Source organism: Archocentrus centrarchus, chromosome 1 (genome assembly GCF_007364275.1).
Source record: "Archocentrus centrarchus isolate MPI-CPG fArcCen1 chromosome 1, fArcCen1, whole genome shotgun sequence".
Lineage (NCBI taxonomy): Eukaryota > Metazoa > Chordata > Actinopteri > Cichliformes > Cichlidae > Archocentrus > Archocentrus centrarchus.
Genome location: NC_044346.1, coordinates 2007164 through 2024634, shown reverse-complemented (window position 1 = coordinate 2024634; position 17471 = coordinate 2007164). Strand labels below are relative to the sequence as shown.

Below are 17471 nucleotides of genomic sequence, written 5' to 3'. Positions count from 1 at the left end.
CCCAGGGTGTGCAGTTTGGTGGTGAGAATGTCCGGGATGATTGTGTTGAACGCTGAGCTGTAATCCACAAAGAGCATGCGAGCGTAGCTCTGCTGCTGCTCCAAGTGGCTCAACACAGAGTGGAGAGCTACAGCGATGGCGTCCTCTGTGGATCTGTTTGCACGATATGCAAACTGATGGGTGTCGAAAGTGGGGGGCAGGTGGTCTTTGATGTGCTGGAGAACCAGCCTCTCAAAGCACTTCATGATTACTGGTGTGAGGGCCACAGGGCGGTAATCATTTAGGCTGGTGATAGATGACCTTTTGGGCACGGGGATGATTGTGGCTGTTTTTAGGCAGGGGGGGATGACTGCTTGGGCCAGGGAGCGGTTGAAAATCCTGGTGAGAATCAGGGTGAGCTGGTGGGCACACGCTCTGATCACCTTGCCAGGTACTCTGTCTGGTCCGGTAGCCTTCCTGGGGTTCACTGCCAGGAGCACGCGCCGTACCTCATGCTCCTGGACAGTGAGTGGGGTGCAGCCTGGTGGGGGGGGCAGGACTGGAGCAGATGGGTGGTCCTGAGGCATCTCAAAGCGAGCAAAGAAACAGTTAAGTTCCTCTGCTAGTGACACACTCAGGTCTCCTGCAGTCACATCACAGCCTCTGAAGTTTGTGATGTTCTGAATGCCCTGCCACACCTCCCGTGTGTTATTGCTGGACAGATGGGACTCTATTCTCCTCCTGTAGTCCGTTTTGGCTTTTTTAATTCCTCTTTTCAGGTCAGCTCGAGCAGCACTGTACAGAGCTCTGTCGCCTGACCTGAAGGCAGCATCACGGGTTTTGAGGAGTGAACGGACCTGGCTGTTCATCCAGGGTTTCTGGTTAGGGAAACCCGGATGTTTTTGCTGACAGTCACATTTCCGATACAGAACTTAATGTAGTCCAGTACCGTCCCTGTGAATGTTTCTAGGTCCTCGTGTTTGAATAAGTCCCAGTCTGTGTATGCAAAGCAGTCCTGTAGGTCGGAGAGTGCGTTTTCAGGCCAGGTTGTAATGGTTTTTACAGTAGGCCTGGCTCTCCGTCTGAGGGGGGTGTATGCTGGGGTGAGCAGCAGGGAAAGATGGTCGGACTGGCCGAGGTGGGGGAGGGGTTTGGCTCTGTAAGCGTGCTTAATGTTGGAGTAAACATGGTCAAGAGTGTTCTCCCCTCTTGTAGAACATTTGACATGTTGGTGGAATTTCGGGAGTACAGTCTTTAAGTTGGCCTTGTTAAAGTCTCCCGCGATAATAAAAACACCGTCGGGGTGGACCCGCTGCTGTTCGTTAATGGCGTTCAGCAGGAGAGAGAGCGCCATGCTAACGTTAGCATCGGGAGCTATATACACAGCTGTGACGATCACTACTGTTAGCTCTCTGGGTAGAAAAAAGGGCCGACATCTTACAGACATGTACTCGAGGTCTGGGGAACAATGTTTGTCTATGATTGTTCCGTTGTTACACCAGTCCTCATGCACGTAAATACAGAGACCCCCTCCCCTGCTCTTACCGGAGTCCTTGGTCCGATCTCCGCGTAGCAGAGTGCGGCCTGCTAGCTGCACGCTAGCATCGGGAATGTGGGGGTTTAGCCAGGTCTCGGTGATAATCATTACACAGCAGTCACGAACATAGCGATTTACAGCCAGCTCTAACTCTAGGTTGTCCGTTTTATTTACCATGGACCTGGCGTTGGAGAGATACAGGCTCGGCAGAGGAGGCCTGTGTGGTTGGCATTTCAGCTTCAGCATAGAGCTGGACCTGCAGCCCCGCTTCTGCTTCCTCTCCCTCCGCCGTCGGCGGCGCCTTCCAGACCCGATAACAATCCACGGAGCCCCCGGCGGTCTCGCTATGTTGTCTGGGATGTTATGAGTGTAGTGAAAATCACTCGATACTGATATCTTGTGCCGGTAGCCAATGTCCACAAGATCCTGGCGTGTGTAGCAGTTGTTTGCAGAGACAAATGCACCAAAACTAACAAATATGAAATACAAAAAGTACAAAAAAGAGCACCGAAAGGAAGAGCCGTGAGCCGCTGCGTCTGTGCGCGCCGCCATCTTGACCAGTATATGTGATTCCCGAAGCGCCTCATGGGTTATTTTAGAGCTTTTGAAAAAGTTCTCATCACCTGAAACAAAGACTTTTCCCTCATAAAAATAAGAAACAACTAAGAACTTTCACCAACACACAACTAATTTAATATATATAATAAATAAATAAACAAACAAGAAAATAAAAATTTATGTCTAATAGTGTATGATATGCCAAAGACTGTTTTTCATCAGGTTAACGTGGAATCACAGCCAAGAAAGCGTTCTGCATAAAAAGAGGCTGTGGAGTATGACTCCCCACCAGCTTCCAAAATGAAAGAAACAGCTTTGAAAAGCTGGAGAAGGGTGGGCTGAACTTCAATAGTATGCCCTGTGTGACATTTACCAGTAGAGTGCACAGCTCAGTATCAGCTGAGCTGATACTGAGCTGGCAGCTGATCTGCAGCGATCCCCACTGTCAGCTGTCTGAGGACACACTGTGCTCACTGTACGTGGTACATTTTTAAAAGTTACTTTAATGACTATAATGTGAAATTGTGAGAAGACACCAGAGGATTGCACGATCCAGCATGATGACACAGTTAGAGTCTGCTGCACAGTTGGTTTATTCTGCTTTGAGTGATGGGGGCTTGGCTGGAGGCTACAGTAGCCCTCATTGGATGATCCTGTGTGTGTGTGTGTGTGTGTGTGTGTGTGTGTGTGTGTGTGTGTGTGTGTGTGTGTGTGTGTGTGTGTGTGTGCGCACACACTGGCAGAATGGAAACTGAATGTGGCCTCCATCCATTCTGATGTTTATTTAATGTGAGCAGATTGATGGTTTGGAGGGTTTTTCTCAGTGATTCAAGGTCAGTTTGTTTTGTGTCAGTTTGAGGAAACTTTCAGCTCTGTGGACGTTTGTGCTGCAGGTTTATTCACACAAAACAAGCTCAGCAATAAGAATCTGTGTTCATTCAATATGAATGAAAAGTGCTGCAGTTTTATGTGATAATTCCGATCACTTTCCTGATCACTCACAGTTACTGCTGGGATATTTTTAAATGCCTGTTTCATTCATCTAATAATGCCACCTGATCTGCAATACTTTAAATCTGTGTGCAATACATATTACATTATTCATTAATAGGTATTTATTAACAGGTACCCTCCCAATGTAACTACACTGTTGGTGTGTGAATGCTGTTTTTCTCTTGTATTTATATTCTTGTACACACACACACACACACACACACACACACACACACACACACACACACACACACACACACACACACACACACATTCATGTATTACATATTCTTGTATTTATTTATTTATATTTAGATTCTGATTTCTGAGTATATTTAGTGATCAGTGCTGGTTACTGATTAAAAAGGTAAACCAGCAAAGTCAGAAAGTCTGAGGATTCAAGCAGGAAGTTCAGACATGTGATCAAAAGCTCATTCAAAGTGAAGCAGAGCGTCACTGACCATGTTACCCCTGAAGGAGTGCCCAGGTCACACCAGGTGACAATATGGCATCAAAACTAGGAAGAAGAGTCAGAGCTTCTGAAGGGGCAGAGCAAGGAGCAGTCCATCAGAAAATAATGTGTCGAGTTTTGTTCATCAAAAGACCGAAGCAGCTTCACTGCAGATACAGAACTTAAAAAATGAGGAACATAAGACTCCAATCAGCAAAGTCCTGTCAACAGAAAAATGCTGGAAGCATCTCTGCAGCTGCGCTCAGGAGGAGAAACAAGGACACCTGACAGAGAAGCAGCAGTTATTCCTTCAACAACTCTCTGCTCTAAAAGCTTCATCCTGCAGAGGCATAACAAACCCAACCACGCCTCACAAAGAATGCACACAAAGACTCAGACATCCACATTTGGTTTGAATTCTGCTCAGCTTGTGGCAGTCTTTAATGAAATGTCCGTTTACACCCGCATTTAGTTAAAAAGTGAAAGATGAAAAGTCATTTTTTTAATTACAAGCTCTTGATTCATCCTGATTCCCCGCTGAGCAGTTTCCTCTGTCGAGGCTGAAATCAGTTACATTTATGTGCTCACTGTCATCCATCTTTCCTCTACATCCACTTGACCTGAACTCCACTGATCAACAGCAACAACAAAACCATCAGGTCTCTGTGACTGATTTACAATCAATCTCAGCTCCAACTAAGCTGTTACAGGTCCGTGTTTCCCGCTGTGCAGCATCCCCTCTGCTTTAACAACAGTCTGTGAACATCTGGGAACTGAGGAGAGCAGCTGCTGGACTTTAGGAGAGGAATGTTGTCCCGTTCTGTCTGATAGAGGATTCTAGCTGCTCAGCAGTCCTGGGTCTGCTTTGTCCTGTTTTTGGCTCCTGATGCTCCAAATGTTCTCAGCTGGTCAAAGGTCTGGACTGCAGGTCAGTTCAGCACCTGGACTCTTCTACTACGAAGCCGTGCTGCTGGAATAGCTGCAGGATGCAGTTTAGCATCATCCTGCTGAAATATGAAGACCTTCCCTGAAGAAGACAGCATCTGGATGGGAGCACATGCTGCTCTGAAACCTGGATTTACCTTTCAGCACTGATGGGGCCTTTACACATGTGCCAGCTGCAGGGTTCTGAACTGAGTGCTGATGCTTGGATGGTCCCTCTCCTCAGATACGAGTAGGGCGCTGAAAACCACTTTGATAACAATTCCCAGTGCTGAGGAATCAAGAACATCAGATTTCAAGAGTAGCCCCCCAACTGATCAGCCACGACAGTGAAGTCCAGACATCCTGAACATTTTTTTTTTAGTGTTATCAAGCAGATTGAGGGAGCAGGGCCTCAGAGATTCTTGGCCCAGGAGGAGCATGCACTCGTCCTACAGACGCATCAACTCTGAGGAAGATCAAATCAATAGAACAGCTGAACTGTACAAGGTGTCGAGTCATTCACTAAAGTCACCTGCTGACCATTTAACAAAGGTGCTCATGGGCATTTTTAACCTCTCCCTGAAATGGGCTGCAATATTAAATCCACCACCATTATATTGGTACTCAAGAAGATATCAGTTATGTTTCTCAATGATCATTGTTTTAACCCGTTGTCAGGGATGGGCAGGCTGCGGGGTTTCTTTCTCTCTGTTTTCCTCAGGTGGAGTGATGTGCCAGCCTGGTTTCTGTCACCTTCACGGTGGTAACTTGGCCGAATATTTTCCTGAAGCATTGACTGTGCTCAAGTGGGAGGTCTGGTACTCACAGCTGGCCACCTGTCTTTGTCTTACCCCCACAGCCAGCCTCTTTCTGTGGATCAACAGACTCACCTGTGCGTCACCTGAATGTCCTCTTCCAGGTCAGTGTAAGCACTCACCTGATTGAACTGGCAGGTTCTGACCACTTCTCTCCTCTGCTGCCAGAACTCCCAGAGAAATTAACCCCAGTGTCTCATAACCACTATTGTTGGTTGGAAACAAACCTGGAAAAACTTTTAATAATAGTCTAAGTCTGCTCTTCAGGTCTGAAACCTTTGGCATCGTGACACTCCCATTGTTATGAAGTGCTTTGAGAGGATTATTTTATGCTACATCGAGAATGTAACAGTAAAACAGAGCTGCAGTCTCAGTTGTGTTTCACACAGCTCTATCCCACCCAGAGCATCCAAACACAAATGCAAAGATGCTTTTAATGAATTTAATACTATAATCACTCAAAGACTGGTACAGAAACTTAGCAACCTGGGTCTATCCACCTCACTTCACACATGGATTTTGGACTTTGTCAGTCTCGGACTCCATCATGTCAGGATCAGCAACAAAATCTCCTCAAACCTGGTCCTGAGTACAGGAGCAGTGATGTGCCCTTAGTGCTTCCCTCTTCACCCTCCTCACATGTGACTGCAACCCCATCCATTCCACCAACACTATAGTGAAGTTTGCTGATGACACTCCTATACTGTAGTTGCACTGATCACCAACGATGAGGAGGCACGCTACAGGGAGGAGGTTAAACATCTCACAGAGTGGTGTCTGGAAAATAAAATGGTGCTGAATACCACTAAGACCAAGGAGATCATTGTGGACTTCAGAAGATCCAGAAAGACCACAAAATCCCCTCTTCACATAAACAGTGAAGAGGTGGAGACTGTGCAGAGCATCACATATCTGGGTGTTCACATTACCAATGATTTCACACGGTCACTGAATACAGACACTGTTCTTCCTGATTAAGCTGAAGCAGGCTGGACTCCACACTCAGCTCCTGGTCAGTGTCTATAGAACTACACTCCCAGGCCTGCATGCTGAGCATGCTGACCGCCTCAAACAAAAGTAAGCAGCATAAGCAGAGATGCAACCTACCTGGATCACCACCTGTTTAACCTGTGCCTTCAGGGAAGAGATACCATACTCCTTTTGTTGCCCTGTCCCAACTTTTTAGAGACATGTTGCTGCCATCAAATTCAAAATGAGGTCACATTTTCTCAGTTTTTCTACGATCTGTTGAGAATAGATCATTTTTTTAATCTCTGCAATAAAATGTTATGGTCAACAGTATCAAAAGCTGCACTGAGACTGGGGTCTACCAGGACAAGAACAGAGATGAGTCCACTGTCAGAGGCTGTAAGAAGATCATTTGTAACCTTCACTAATGCTGTTTCTGTACTGTGATGAATTTTGAAACCTGACTGAAACTCTTCAAATAAACCGTTCCTCTGCAGATGATCAGTTAGCTGTTTTACAACTACTCTTTCAAGAATCTTTGAGAGAAAAGGAAGGTTGGAGATTGGCCTATAATTCCAAAAAATGATCTTAAAGCTGATCCAGTGAAAGAGTGCATTCAGGTGCAAGTGCTTAAATGTATGTAGAAACTTAAAATAATCTAAATGCTCCTCAGAGCTGCAGACGTAAATCTGATTTACTGTCAATATAAAAATCAGTGATTAGTGGAGTTACAGGTGAAGCCTGATGTCTAAACTCTACGTCAGCCTGTTTATTATCTCTTCAGTGTTGCAGGAGGCTTTCTGAGGAGTGAAAGAGAAGGCGAGATGTAAAAAAAAAAAAAGGGTGCCGAGTTTGGAGATGTGGCCGGCGGCCAGCAGCGACCTCCCCCGTTGTCTGCTCTGACAGGAACAAGCTGCAGTGATCTGTCTGCTTTATGGGCCGGTGCTGCGACAATGAGCAGGAACAAGCTGCTGCTGCTCCTGAAAACAGGCCGGCCTAATATGGAAGAGCACTGTGTGGTGTTTATCTGCTCAACACAGCAGCAGCACGACAAAAGACATCTGACACAGAGTGCTGAAAATCCACCCATACCTTCAGTGGTTTGAGAAAGACAGAAATATGAGTGACCTCTGCAGCCTGTCAGCATTCATCCAACATTCATCCAAAAACAGACAGAAACACAGAAAAAACAAGGTCAAGGACTGAAGTCATTTAATCTGTCACTGCCAAGCAGTCAGGTGGCCCACAAGAGAGGTCTGCAGACACAACGAAGTCTGCAGACCTGCTAGCAGCTCTAGCAGGGTGTAATATGGATGTATTAATAAATGGTGCCACTGGGACTGAATATAAAAGAGACAGTTTGAGTGTTTTTGTCCTTCACTCTAAGGTTTTATAATAATAAAGTGCAAATGTGTAATCCCAGTATTCCAGTCACAGATGGAGTTGGCTGTTGTGTTTATAAATTTAATTGTGATTAATTTCAGTTTCAGTAGTCTGGCATGCAATCAAAGAGCTCCATGATGACATCATCTTGCAGTTGTATGTAAGCAGATTGTCAGTTATGCCTTAAATTATGCCCCAGGCCAATCTCCAACCTTCCTTTTCTCTCAAAAATCCTTGAAAGAGTAGTTGTAAAACAGCTAACTGATCATCTGCAGAGGAACAGTTTATTTGAAGAGCTTTAGTCAGGTTTCAGAATTCATCACAGTACAGAAGCTGTCATGGTCCTGGGCTGTTTGCCCAGCGCTTTGTGTTTTTTGGTCTGTGATATTCTGTTAATGTATTCTGTTGTTTTCTTATGTTTCACACTACCTGATATGACAGAAACAGCATAAGTGAAGGTTACAAATGATCTTCTCATTGCATCTGACTGTGGACTCATCTCTGTGATTGTCCTGCTAGACCTCAGTGCTGCTTTGATACTGTTGACCATAATATTTCATTACAGAGATTAGAACATGTCATAGGTATTAAAAGGTACTGCACTGCAGTGGTTTGAATCATATTTATCTCATAGACTCCAATTTGTTCATGTAACTGGGGAGTCTTCTTCACACATTAAGGTTAATTATGGAGTTCCACAGGGTTCTGTGCTTGGACAAATTTTATTTACAATATACATGCTTCCCTTAGGCAGTATTATTAGAAAGCACTGCATCAATTTTCACTGTTATGCAGATGATACTCAGCTTTACCTATCAATGAAGCCAGATGACACACATCAATTAGTTAAACTGCAGGATTGTCTTAAAGACATAAAGGCCTGAATGACCTCTAATTTCCTGCTTCTAAATTCAGGTAAAACTGAAGTTCTTGTACTCTGTTCTAAAAACAGAAAAATGGTATCTTACAAATACTTACTCTAGATGGCATTACTTTGGCCTCCAGGAACACTGTCAGGAATCTCTATATAAATAAAACTGAATTGAAAATTTGAATTAAATCATTATTACCCCAGTTGACTCTCAGTATATTATTATTATGGAAGCAGAAAACGTGGCCTGAGGAACATTTCTGTTCAGTTTCAGCTCTTCTGTTGAAGCTGTCAACAGCCACCTCGGGATGATTATTAACTATAAACCAACAATATGATGCCAATTACAGCATACACATTCCTAAAACAGTTTAAGTTTTTTTTTTTTTTCTTGTGATGCCCCTGATCATGTCCTAGATTTTCAAAAACTGAGAATTTCTGGACAATATTTTTAACTACTTTCTACTTATAAGAAGCTGATCCAGACCAATCAGATGTGTTGGATGGTGGGTAGACCGCAGAGGACTGGTCTGCATTAATCAGAGCTTTACCCTTTCAAACATTCAACAAGTCCTAATGTAAAGCTTCATAAACATGCAGTGAAACTCTGGAGCTCCGAGCTGTAACCTGCTTAGACTCAAACCCTGAGGTCCACACAAACAGCAGTGAAGCTCCTGTGACACACAGCAGCTCTGTTTAGAGGCAGCTCTAACCGGGGATTCCCAAAGACATGAGACACGCAGCCTGACACTGTGAGACAGAAGAATCTGTGGGTGCTGGTTTAAACACAGGCAGACTCCACCACTGAAGGAAGATTTAAAGTTGAATAAAAACAGGCTGCAGTGAAACCTGGTCAGAAGTTAAAAGACCAAATTCTCACTGAGTGATGCTGAACTAGAACCCAACTGATCACCATGTAACACAAATCACAAAGCACACGCCATCACAAAACCTGACAGGCTCCGAGTGACATGGAACAATCTGAAAGCAACATGTCAACAAAGGTACCCTCACAGTGTGACGCACCGCAAACTTTACATACTGCAAAATGATATGAAACCAAAGCAAAGGAGACCCAAGACACCTGACATGTGAGCAAACACACAGAAATACATCAGTGAGACAGACCGAGCCTTCGTCGCTGGTGCTCTCTCATCAGGATGACTGCAGCACTCCTTTACCCGGATTACCAAACATATCTGTGAAAAAGACTTTTACAATAAGCAGCAGCCACAATTCCAACAGAAACAGCTGTAAAAGGTGCCATACAACAACTACTTCAACATCATTACATCAGCAGTCTTTCAGTTCAATTCAATTCAATTCATAAAGCACCAAATCACAACAGCAGTCACCTCCTGGCACTGCATACTGTAAAGACCATACAAACAGATTTTTAATTCTTTGTATTGTTAAATCTGTGAACAGCAGCTCTTTATTCAGCCACTACCTTTTTACCCAATGGCACCAACACTTCTAGCACCTTCCCTCACAGCATGATCATCTACTGAGCAACTTACAGACATTTTGCATGTAAATGAGTCATAGCAGCTTTCCCAAAATGGAGTCATTTACTGCTCTGAGAATGGGAAGCTGTGCCATTTGTCCTGCTTCTGTTTGCCTTCATATACTCTGAATAATACAAACACCTCTCAGCATAACACAACACAAACCCCACAAACATGTCTCTGAAACAGTTTTCATGAGGGAGATGTTGACTGCAGAACACTGGACTGATGGTGTGCCTAATAAACAGACTATAAATGACCCGTCTGCACCCATCCCTCTCCCAGGCTGCTTCAACACAGTCTAAAACAGGATGAGTGAAGAAATGAGCTGTGCTGCATGGAAATTCTGACTATATGAGCAGTGCAGTCCTTTCTTCTGTTCAGATTGTACTGAGATGCTGTGATAACTCCATCGGTCTATATAAGGCTCTCCCAGCAGCTCGCTGTGTGTGAATGTAGGCCAGCGTTCATTAATAAATTCAAACAAAGGAACCTTCTTCATTCCAACATGCCGTCTTCTTCCTTTCGCGGAAATAAATGTTTTCATTTCAGATGTGGAAAGAATCGACCTGCAGTCGCTATGTGAGGCATGTAACCCTGAAGTGAGAAGTCACGTGATTGTAGGGAGGCGGAGTTACAAATTTTACTTTGTGGTGTTTAGCTATTCTTTATCAGAAAGACGTTTTTATGATGATTTATCTTCACATAGAGGGGTCAGTAAGACTAGACTACATAAATACGAGTAGGCTACATTACTTTAACGTAATGTACTTTAATGCATCATACTCCGCTGCACAAAGGTTTGATTTGATTGATTCAGTGCAATCTATTTTTTAACTTCATATCATTGTTTATTTATTTATGCATTAGCCTCCACTGTGTGGTTGTTGGTCCTCCTGGGGTCCACCACCACCACCACCACCAAAAAACAGTAATATGCTGTAATAATGACAAAAATACACCAAATCACAATTTTTTATCTTCTCTACTCTGCAAACAAAAAACTAACTTCCAAAAAATTATGATAAGCAAAAGCAAAATCAAAAACCACAAATTCTGTAACCAAACTCTGTATCTTATATCAAATCCTTCAAGTTCTGTTTAATTTGCTTAAACAATGACCTCTTTTTATCAACCTAATAGTCACAGGTATATTATTACAAGCATAAGAAGACTGACAAAGAACTGTTTTCCTCATATATCTGGATTTAGTGTGTGGAAGCTCAAACAACAGCTGACTTCACTGATGAGTTTCATAATCACGATGAGTTCCCATATAAGCAATGATTCAAAAAGGAATTGTAGTGTATTTTCCATATGAAATTCTGCATAAACAACACAAGACTTTAATTTAGCATCTACAGTAATACAGAGAAAACCCAACAGTCAAAACAACCCCCTATGAGCAAGCAGGTTTGTAAGGTCGCTTACAATAACTTCAGTTTTGTCTGAATTTAGAAGCAGGAAATTAGAGGTCATTCAGGCCTTTATGTCTTTAAGACATTCCTGCAGTTTAACTAATTGATGTGCGTCATCTGCCTTCATGGATACATAAAGCTGGGTATCATCTACATAACAATGAAAATTGATGCAATGATTTCTAATAATACTGCCTAAGGGAAGCATGAATAATGTAAGTAAAATTAGTCCAAGCACAGAACCCTGTGGAACTCCATAATTAACCTTAGTGTGTGAAGAAGACTCCCCATTTACATGAACAAATTGGAGTCTATGAGATAAATATGATTCAAACCACTGCAGTGCAGTACCTTTAATACCTATAGTATGCTCTAATCTCTGTAATAAAATGTTATGGTCAACAGTATCAAAAGCTGCACTGAGACTGGGGTCTACCAGGACAAGAACAGAGATGAGTCCACTGTCAGAGGCTGTAAGAAGATCATTTGTAACCTTCACTAATGCTGTTTCTGTACTGTGATGAATTTTGAAACCTGACTGAAACTCTTCAAATAAACCGTTCCTCTGCAGATGATCAGTTAGCTGTTTTACAACTACTCTTTCAAGAATCTTTGAGAGAAAAGGAAGGTTGGAGATTGGCCTATAATTAGCTAAGACAGCTGGGTCAGTGATGGCTAATTAGGTAATGGTTTAATTACTGCCACCTTTAAAGCCTGTGGTACATAGCCAACTAATAAAGACAGACTGATCATATTTAAGATTGAAGCATTAATTAATGGTAGGACTTATTTGAGCAGTCTAGTTGGAATGGGGTCTAATAGACATGTTGTTGGTTTGGATTAAGTAACTTTTGAAGTTAACTCAGAAAGCCAGCAGTGCTGAAAGCAGATGAACATAAAGACACATCTGTGAGATTGTTATGAATAATTTACCTCTAATGGTTAAAATTTTATTAGTGAAGAAATTCATTAAGTCATTACTAGTTAAAGTTAAAGGAATACTTGGCTCCACAGAGCTCTGACTCTTTGTCAGCCTGGCTACAGTTTGACATTTATTAGTTTGAGACCTTCACTTAAACATCAAGAACCACATGGACCAATCATCAAACAGGTACATAAATCTATCTGCAGCATTACAAATAGATGAACTATTGTAGAGATACCAGGTCTGCCAACTCACATGATGTAAGCAGTAAGATGTGAAAAAAATACTGCCATTATAACATTTGTGTGGAATTAAAGTTATCTAAGATTGTTAAAGAAGAATTGTACTTACAAAATCTCATCGTTCTCAAACTCCAGAACGCCATGTGTATCCTCAAAGTCCTCGCCACCTCCTTTAGCAGTCCCCTCTATCGTTTTGTAGGGCACCACCACAACACCACGTGCTCCTGAGGTCCGCATCACCTTCACTTCCATCATGCCGATGCTCTCGCTTATGGTCATCACCGGCTCCTCAAATGTAAAGATCCCAGCATGGTCATCATCAAATATAGTAACGGTCGCTGTGCATGGCAAACCCAAACCTGCAAGGGTGTCCACGTGGTTTGCCTCATGGCTGTTTGAACGGGCACCCTCAGAGATGACTCTGACATTACTGAGGTGAACCAGGAAATGCTCATCTTCCTCAAAGATGTCATCATCAATAATGTCAATGCGGATTTCTTTTTCCGTCTCACCTGGCTTAAACACAACAGTTCCCTCTGTGAACTGATAATCTGAGCCAGCGTTTGCAGTGCCATCTTCAGTCCGGTAGTCCACAGAGACTGTGTTGGTCAGGTCTCCACCACGACGGACCACATTCAGGGCTACACTACCACAGTTCTCCAAACACTGGTAAGTACCAGGGTCAAAGAACACCTTAGAAGAGAAGTCATTCAGCGACATCTCGGAGAAGATATCATGGGTGGCTCTCTTGGCTTGGTCAGCGGCATGCTTCTTCAGGATGTTACCTGCTCCAGTCATGATCCTGGTCGCTTGACAGCGATAGAAAGCCCGACTCTTCTGTTGCTGGGTCAAAACTTGGTAATTTGCAACCTCCATCAACTGCTCCATCTCCTTCTCTGGATGTTTCTGTTTCAGTTCTTTCAGGATCCTTGCCACCTCCCTGCGGGCCTCCTCCTCGTCCAACTCCTTCACTTCAAATCCTGCCTCTCCATCCATGAACTCCTCTCCATGAGAGTTGAGCATTTTTCCATCCATTTCAATGTCAACCTTTGAGGGAAGTTCTGGTTCTCCCTCAGTTTCAATTATCACTCCTTTCTGCTTCCCTGCTCTGTATCGCTTGTACATGTATTTGTAGAAAAGAAGTCTGCGGTCCGCTACATAAGCGAATCCAACACAAAGTGGGAAGAAGAAGAGTGTGAGAAGGCCCTCCCATATTTCCACAACACCTGGAGAAAAGACAGCCAGGATCAGATAAAGCCAGATGTAAGCAAAGACGCTCCAGGTAGCAGTGACAAAGAACACCCGCAAGTGCTTCACCTTTCTGGTCTCTCCCTCAGGGATGACAGACACACAGAGGCCGATGATGACAAACATGTTGAAGGCGGCACTTCCTACGATGGTATTAGGTCCCAGCTCACCGGCGTTGAAGTTGTGACCACAAACCTCCACCACTGAGAGGAGGATTTCTGGGGCGGACGAACCTAGTGCCATCAGGGTCAGGTTAGACACCGTCTCGTTCCAGATGCGTACCGTCGTGGTGATTTTCTCACCATTTGGCTTCTTGATGGTGATCTGTCTCTCCTGGGAAGTGATGACTTCAATGGATGCCATGAAGCGGTCAGCGATGATGGAGACACCTAAGAACATGTATGCTAAACCCACAAAGTAAATGGTAGCTCTGGCGAGGCGGTCTGTGAAGGCTGGGTTTTCTGGCTTCCATACAGGCAGGATAACGCCCTCTATGCAGTCAGTGCTCCCACCACATTTGGTGTGGTTGGTGACTGTGTGGTTGGACTTGAGAGTCAGAGTAGAGCCTCCTGCTACTAAATATGGAAACTTGGTTGAGATGACAGTCAAAAAGAAAAGCAGCTTACAGGTGGAGAACATTGGCAAGGTCCTGGCTTGGCTCATGGTGGTGCTTCAGCTCCCTTAAACCTGCCAGACACAGAAAGAGCCTTCAGTATTGTGGTTTCTGTCTAATTATGCTTAAAACTGGGATGGAGCTAAAGTCTTGCTCTAAATCCACACTACCTCTATTTCTGGACATGGTTGTGAACCGGGCACCAGTAGTGAAAAAAGCGTAATTAAAGTCTTTTTTCTTTACAAAAAGCTAAAGCCTCCACTGACTCAAATATGAGAAATTATAATTTTAATTATGTACTTGTTTTTGAAATAAGGATTTCTTGTTTCCAGACTAGACCAAGATTCTGTTAGTCCAACAGAGAGCTGATCATAAAACCTTCTCTCTTTGAAGTGAAACATGAAACAATTACAGCATGCTCAAAATCCAGCATATTTAGTACGAGTCACTGTGGGAATTCAGTCTTTTTTTTTGCCCTCTGCCTGAAATGTCACTCAAACAGCTGTACACATCTGGCTGCAACGATCCACTCACTAGGGGTTCAGGCTCCACTATAACAGTTCATCCAGACAATAATACAGGTTCTCTGTGGAGTGGGCAGCAGAGGCTGTGACAGGTTGTCTCTGTGCGACACATCGTGACGCCTGACTGAACCAGTGTCTGACAAACAGTGAAGGTTGTTGTTGTTGTCATTCTGTGTAAATCTAAAGCTTCTTATAATGATATTATACACCATCCTTGTAGCTTCTGTGTATGCTGTTTTAATGGTTTGTGGTTATCTCTGTGCAGCAGATTAACTTTAGTTATGTCTGCTGTAGATCCATCACTCCAGTCTCTGCCCTGCAGACCACAGGGAAACACCACACATCTATATGTCGGCTTTTTTCACTGCTACAGTATTTTTGTACTATTTCCTATACATTTTTGTTTAATTTTAGTTTAATAAGTTCATATATTTGTTTATTTACAAATCTTAACAGTGATCATAAAGAGACTAACAGAGCTGTTTCTGGTAAGTACTTAGACCTGTTTAGGGCTCTGATTAAATACTGATTATCAGCTTTTTACAGCTGTGGCAGAAATATCCTATCCTTCAAACTTCAAACTCTGTATAATTACTGAATCACTGAAGAGTGCACCACAGCTGGAGCTAATTCACTGCAGCTAAATCAGAAAATAATTTATTTATATTTTATATTAACTCTGTTAAATAAGATTGAGCTTTAAATGTCAAGTCTAAGTCAAATATTTGCCTTTGTATCTTTAATGAATAAATCAAAAAGCACTATGATCTGTGCTGCACATCAGTAACCTGCCGTCTGAGGATTTGCTGAGCCTTTACTGAGTGAAGTTTGACAGCTATTTCTGCTGAGCACGGGTGGATGTGCTGATTTATCACTGGCTTCGCTTTGATACTGAAAAAATCTTAAAAACTGAATAATTCTGAGGCACATTTTGAAGCTTCATCCAGTTATGGTGCAGTTACACGTGTTTGCTGCAGACTGAGCAACTCTTTGTTTCCAGGTTTATTTGTCTGCGTTTAGGCCAAAGTTATAATTGATGATGTGCTGACGCACACTTTCTTTCCTTATCCTTGTTATGATTTTTCTTTCTTTTGTTAAATCACAACGTATGTGATGCTGCACAGCAGCTTAATGGGACAGGAGGCTTGAGAACTTTGAATCCTCCAGTTTTAAAGATTTATCTAGCATTAAAGTAAGTATTTCCGCTGCTGCACAGAAACAACCAGTGCTGATAGTTAATTCATCAAACATTAGGCTCCGCCCAAACGGTCAGTTGCAGGATTCAGCTCAGCGCAGAGTTTCCCGCCAGACCGTGAAACAGCCATGCTTCTTTGTGCACGTGGCTGCTGAGGAATGTGAGGAATGGATACCTGCACCTGTAAAATGGCATGAATACAATTTCACAGTTTTCTGTTGGATTTATGTCATATGTGACAGTAAGCTCAGGGAACTGAAAAGCAGGTAGAATAGTGCAGATGGGGCAGAGCCACTGGGGAAGGGGGGGGTCTTCTTTCCACCCTCACATGAATCTGTGAGGACGCTGCTCTTAGAGCTCGAGTTACATTCAGTGAGCAGATTTTTTTTGCAGCACTATTCCTCTATGGCTGATGTTCCTACAAGGACACATTTCACACCTCAGTGTCAAACTATGAAACAAAAGACTGCCAAAGACCTACAAACCTGTTACAATACAGGAAAACAAAGACACTCAGATACACAAAAAACAAAAAATTACCACAAAACACTCTCTGACTGCAGAAGAGAGAAAAATAACAAAAAGATGTAAAACCCTCAGAAATGTTATTCAAGGGACTAAAAACCATAAAGAGACAGAAAAGGACCAAAACGAGAAACCAAAGCAGGAAAGAGTTATGAAGAGATATGAAACAAAAGCATCTGAAAAGAGAAAAACAACCAGAGATGGAAAATAGCTACGATAACTGCTGGAAAACAAAAAATATGAGAAAAAAGAAATCACAGAAACAACAAGAAAGAGACATTAAACACTGACTGATGAAAACAGGACACATGCACAGATGTGTCGTCTCTATATACAGTTTATTTTCCCTGTCCCATAATGCAGCTCCAACTGTAAATAAAATATGAAAAAATTTGATATAATTTATATGCAGTATTTTAGATTCATTTATGATTTATGACTCTTTTATTTTAATAAAATCAAACGAGACTGGACATTTTTAAATTTCACTTAAATGTTTTCTTAAACTTACAGGAGAACACAAATATCTCAAATGTCAGTTATAATGTAACATCTTCCTGTAATCCTGCTGCGATCTGTGATGTGCTCCACGCTCAGTTAAACTACTGGGTCCTGCATGACTGGTTAGTAGAAAATCAGAAACCTACCTTCACTCAAACAGTTTCAAATAAAGATCAAGTTCACTGACGAAAAATGAGAAAAAAATCTGAACGTTCACAAACATACGAGACGAGTTCTCATCCTTCAGACAGAAACACAGAAAACTGAGCGTAAAGCGTCTGCTCGCCTTCAG

The 17471-nt window shown here is 42.8% G+C and overlaps 1 protein-coding gene across 1 annotated transcript in view; it reads right to left on the bottom strand.

Annotated features, from left to right (window-relative positions):
• The window catches only part of LOC115781909 (sodium/calcium exchanger 1-like), a 32583-nt gene extending 15171 nt beyond the window's left edge, over positions 1-17412 (bottom strand). The window contains exons 1-2 of the mRNA XM_030731849.1: positions 17326-17412; positions 12683-14508 (exon numbers count right to left, since the gene is read on the bottom strand). Of these exons, the coding sequence (XP_030587709.1) occupies positions 12683-14484 (1802 nt within the window). The 5' untranslated portion in view covers positions 14485-14508; positions 17326-17412. The remainder of the gene's footprint in view (positions 1-12682; positions 14509-17325) is intronic.
• Between the last annotated feature and the right edge of the window lie 59 nt (positions 17413-17471).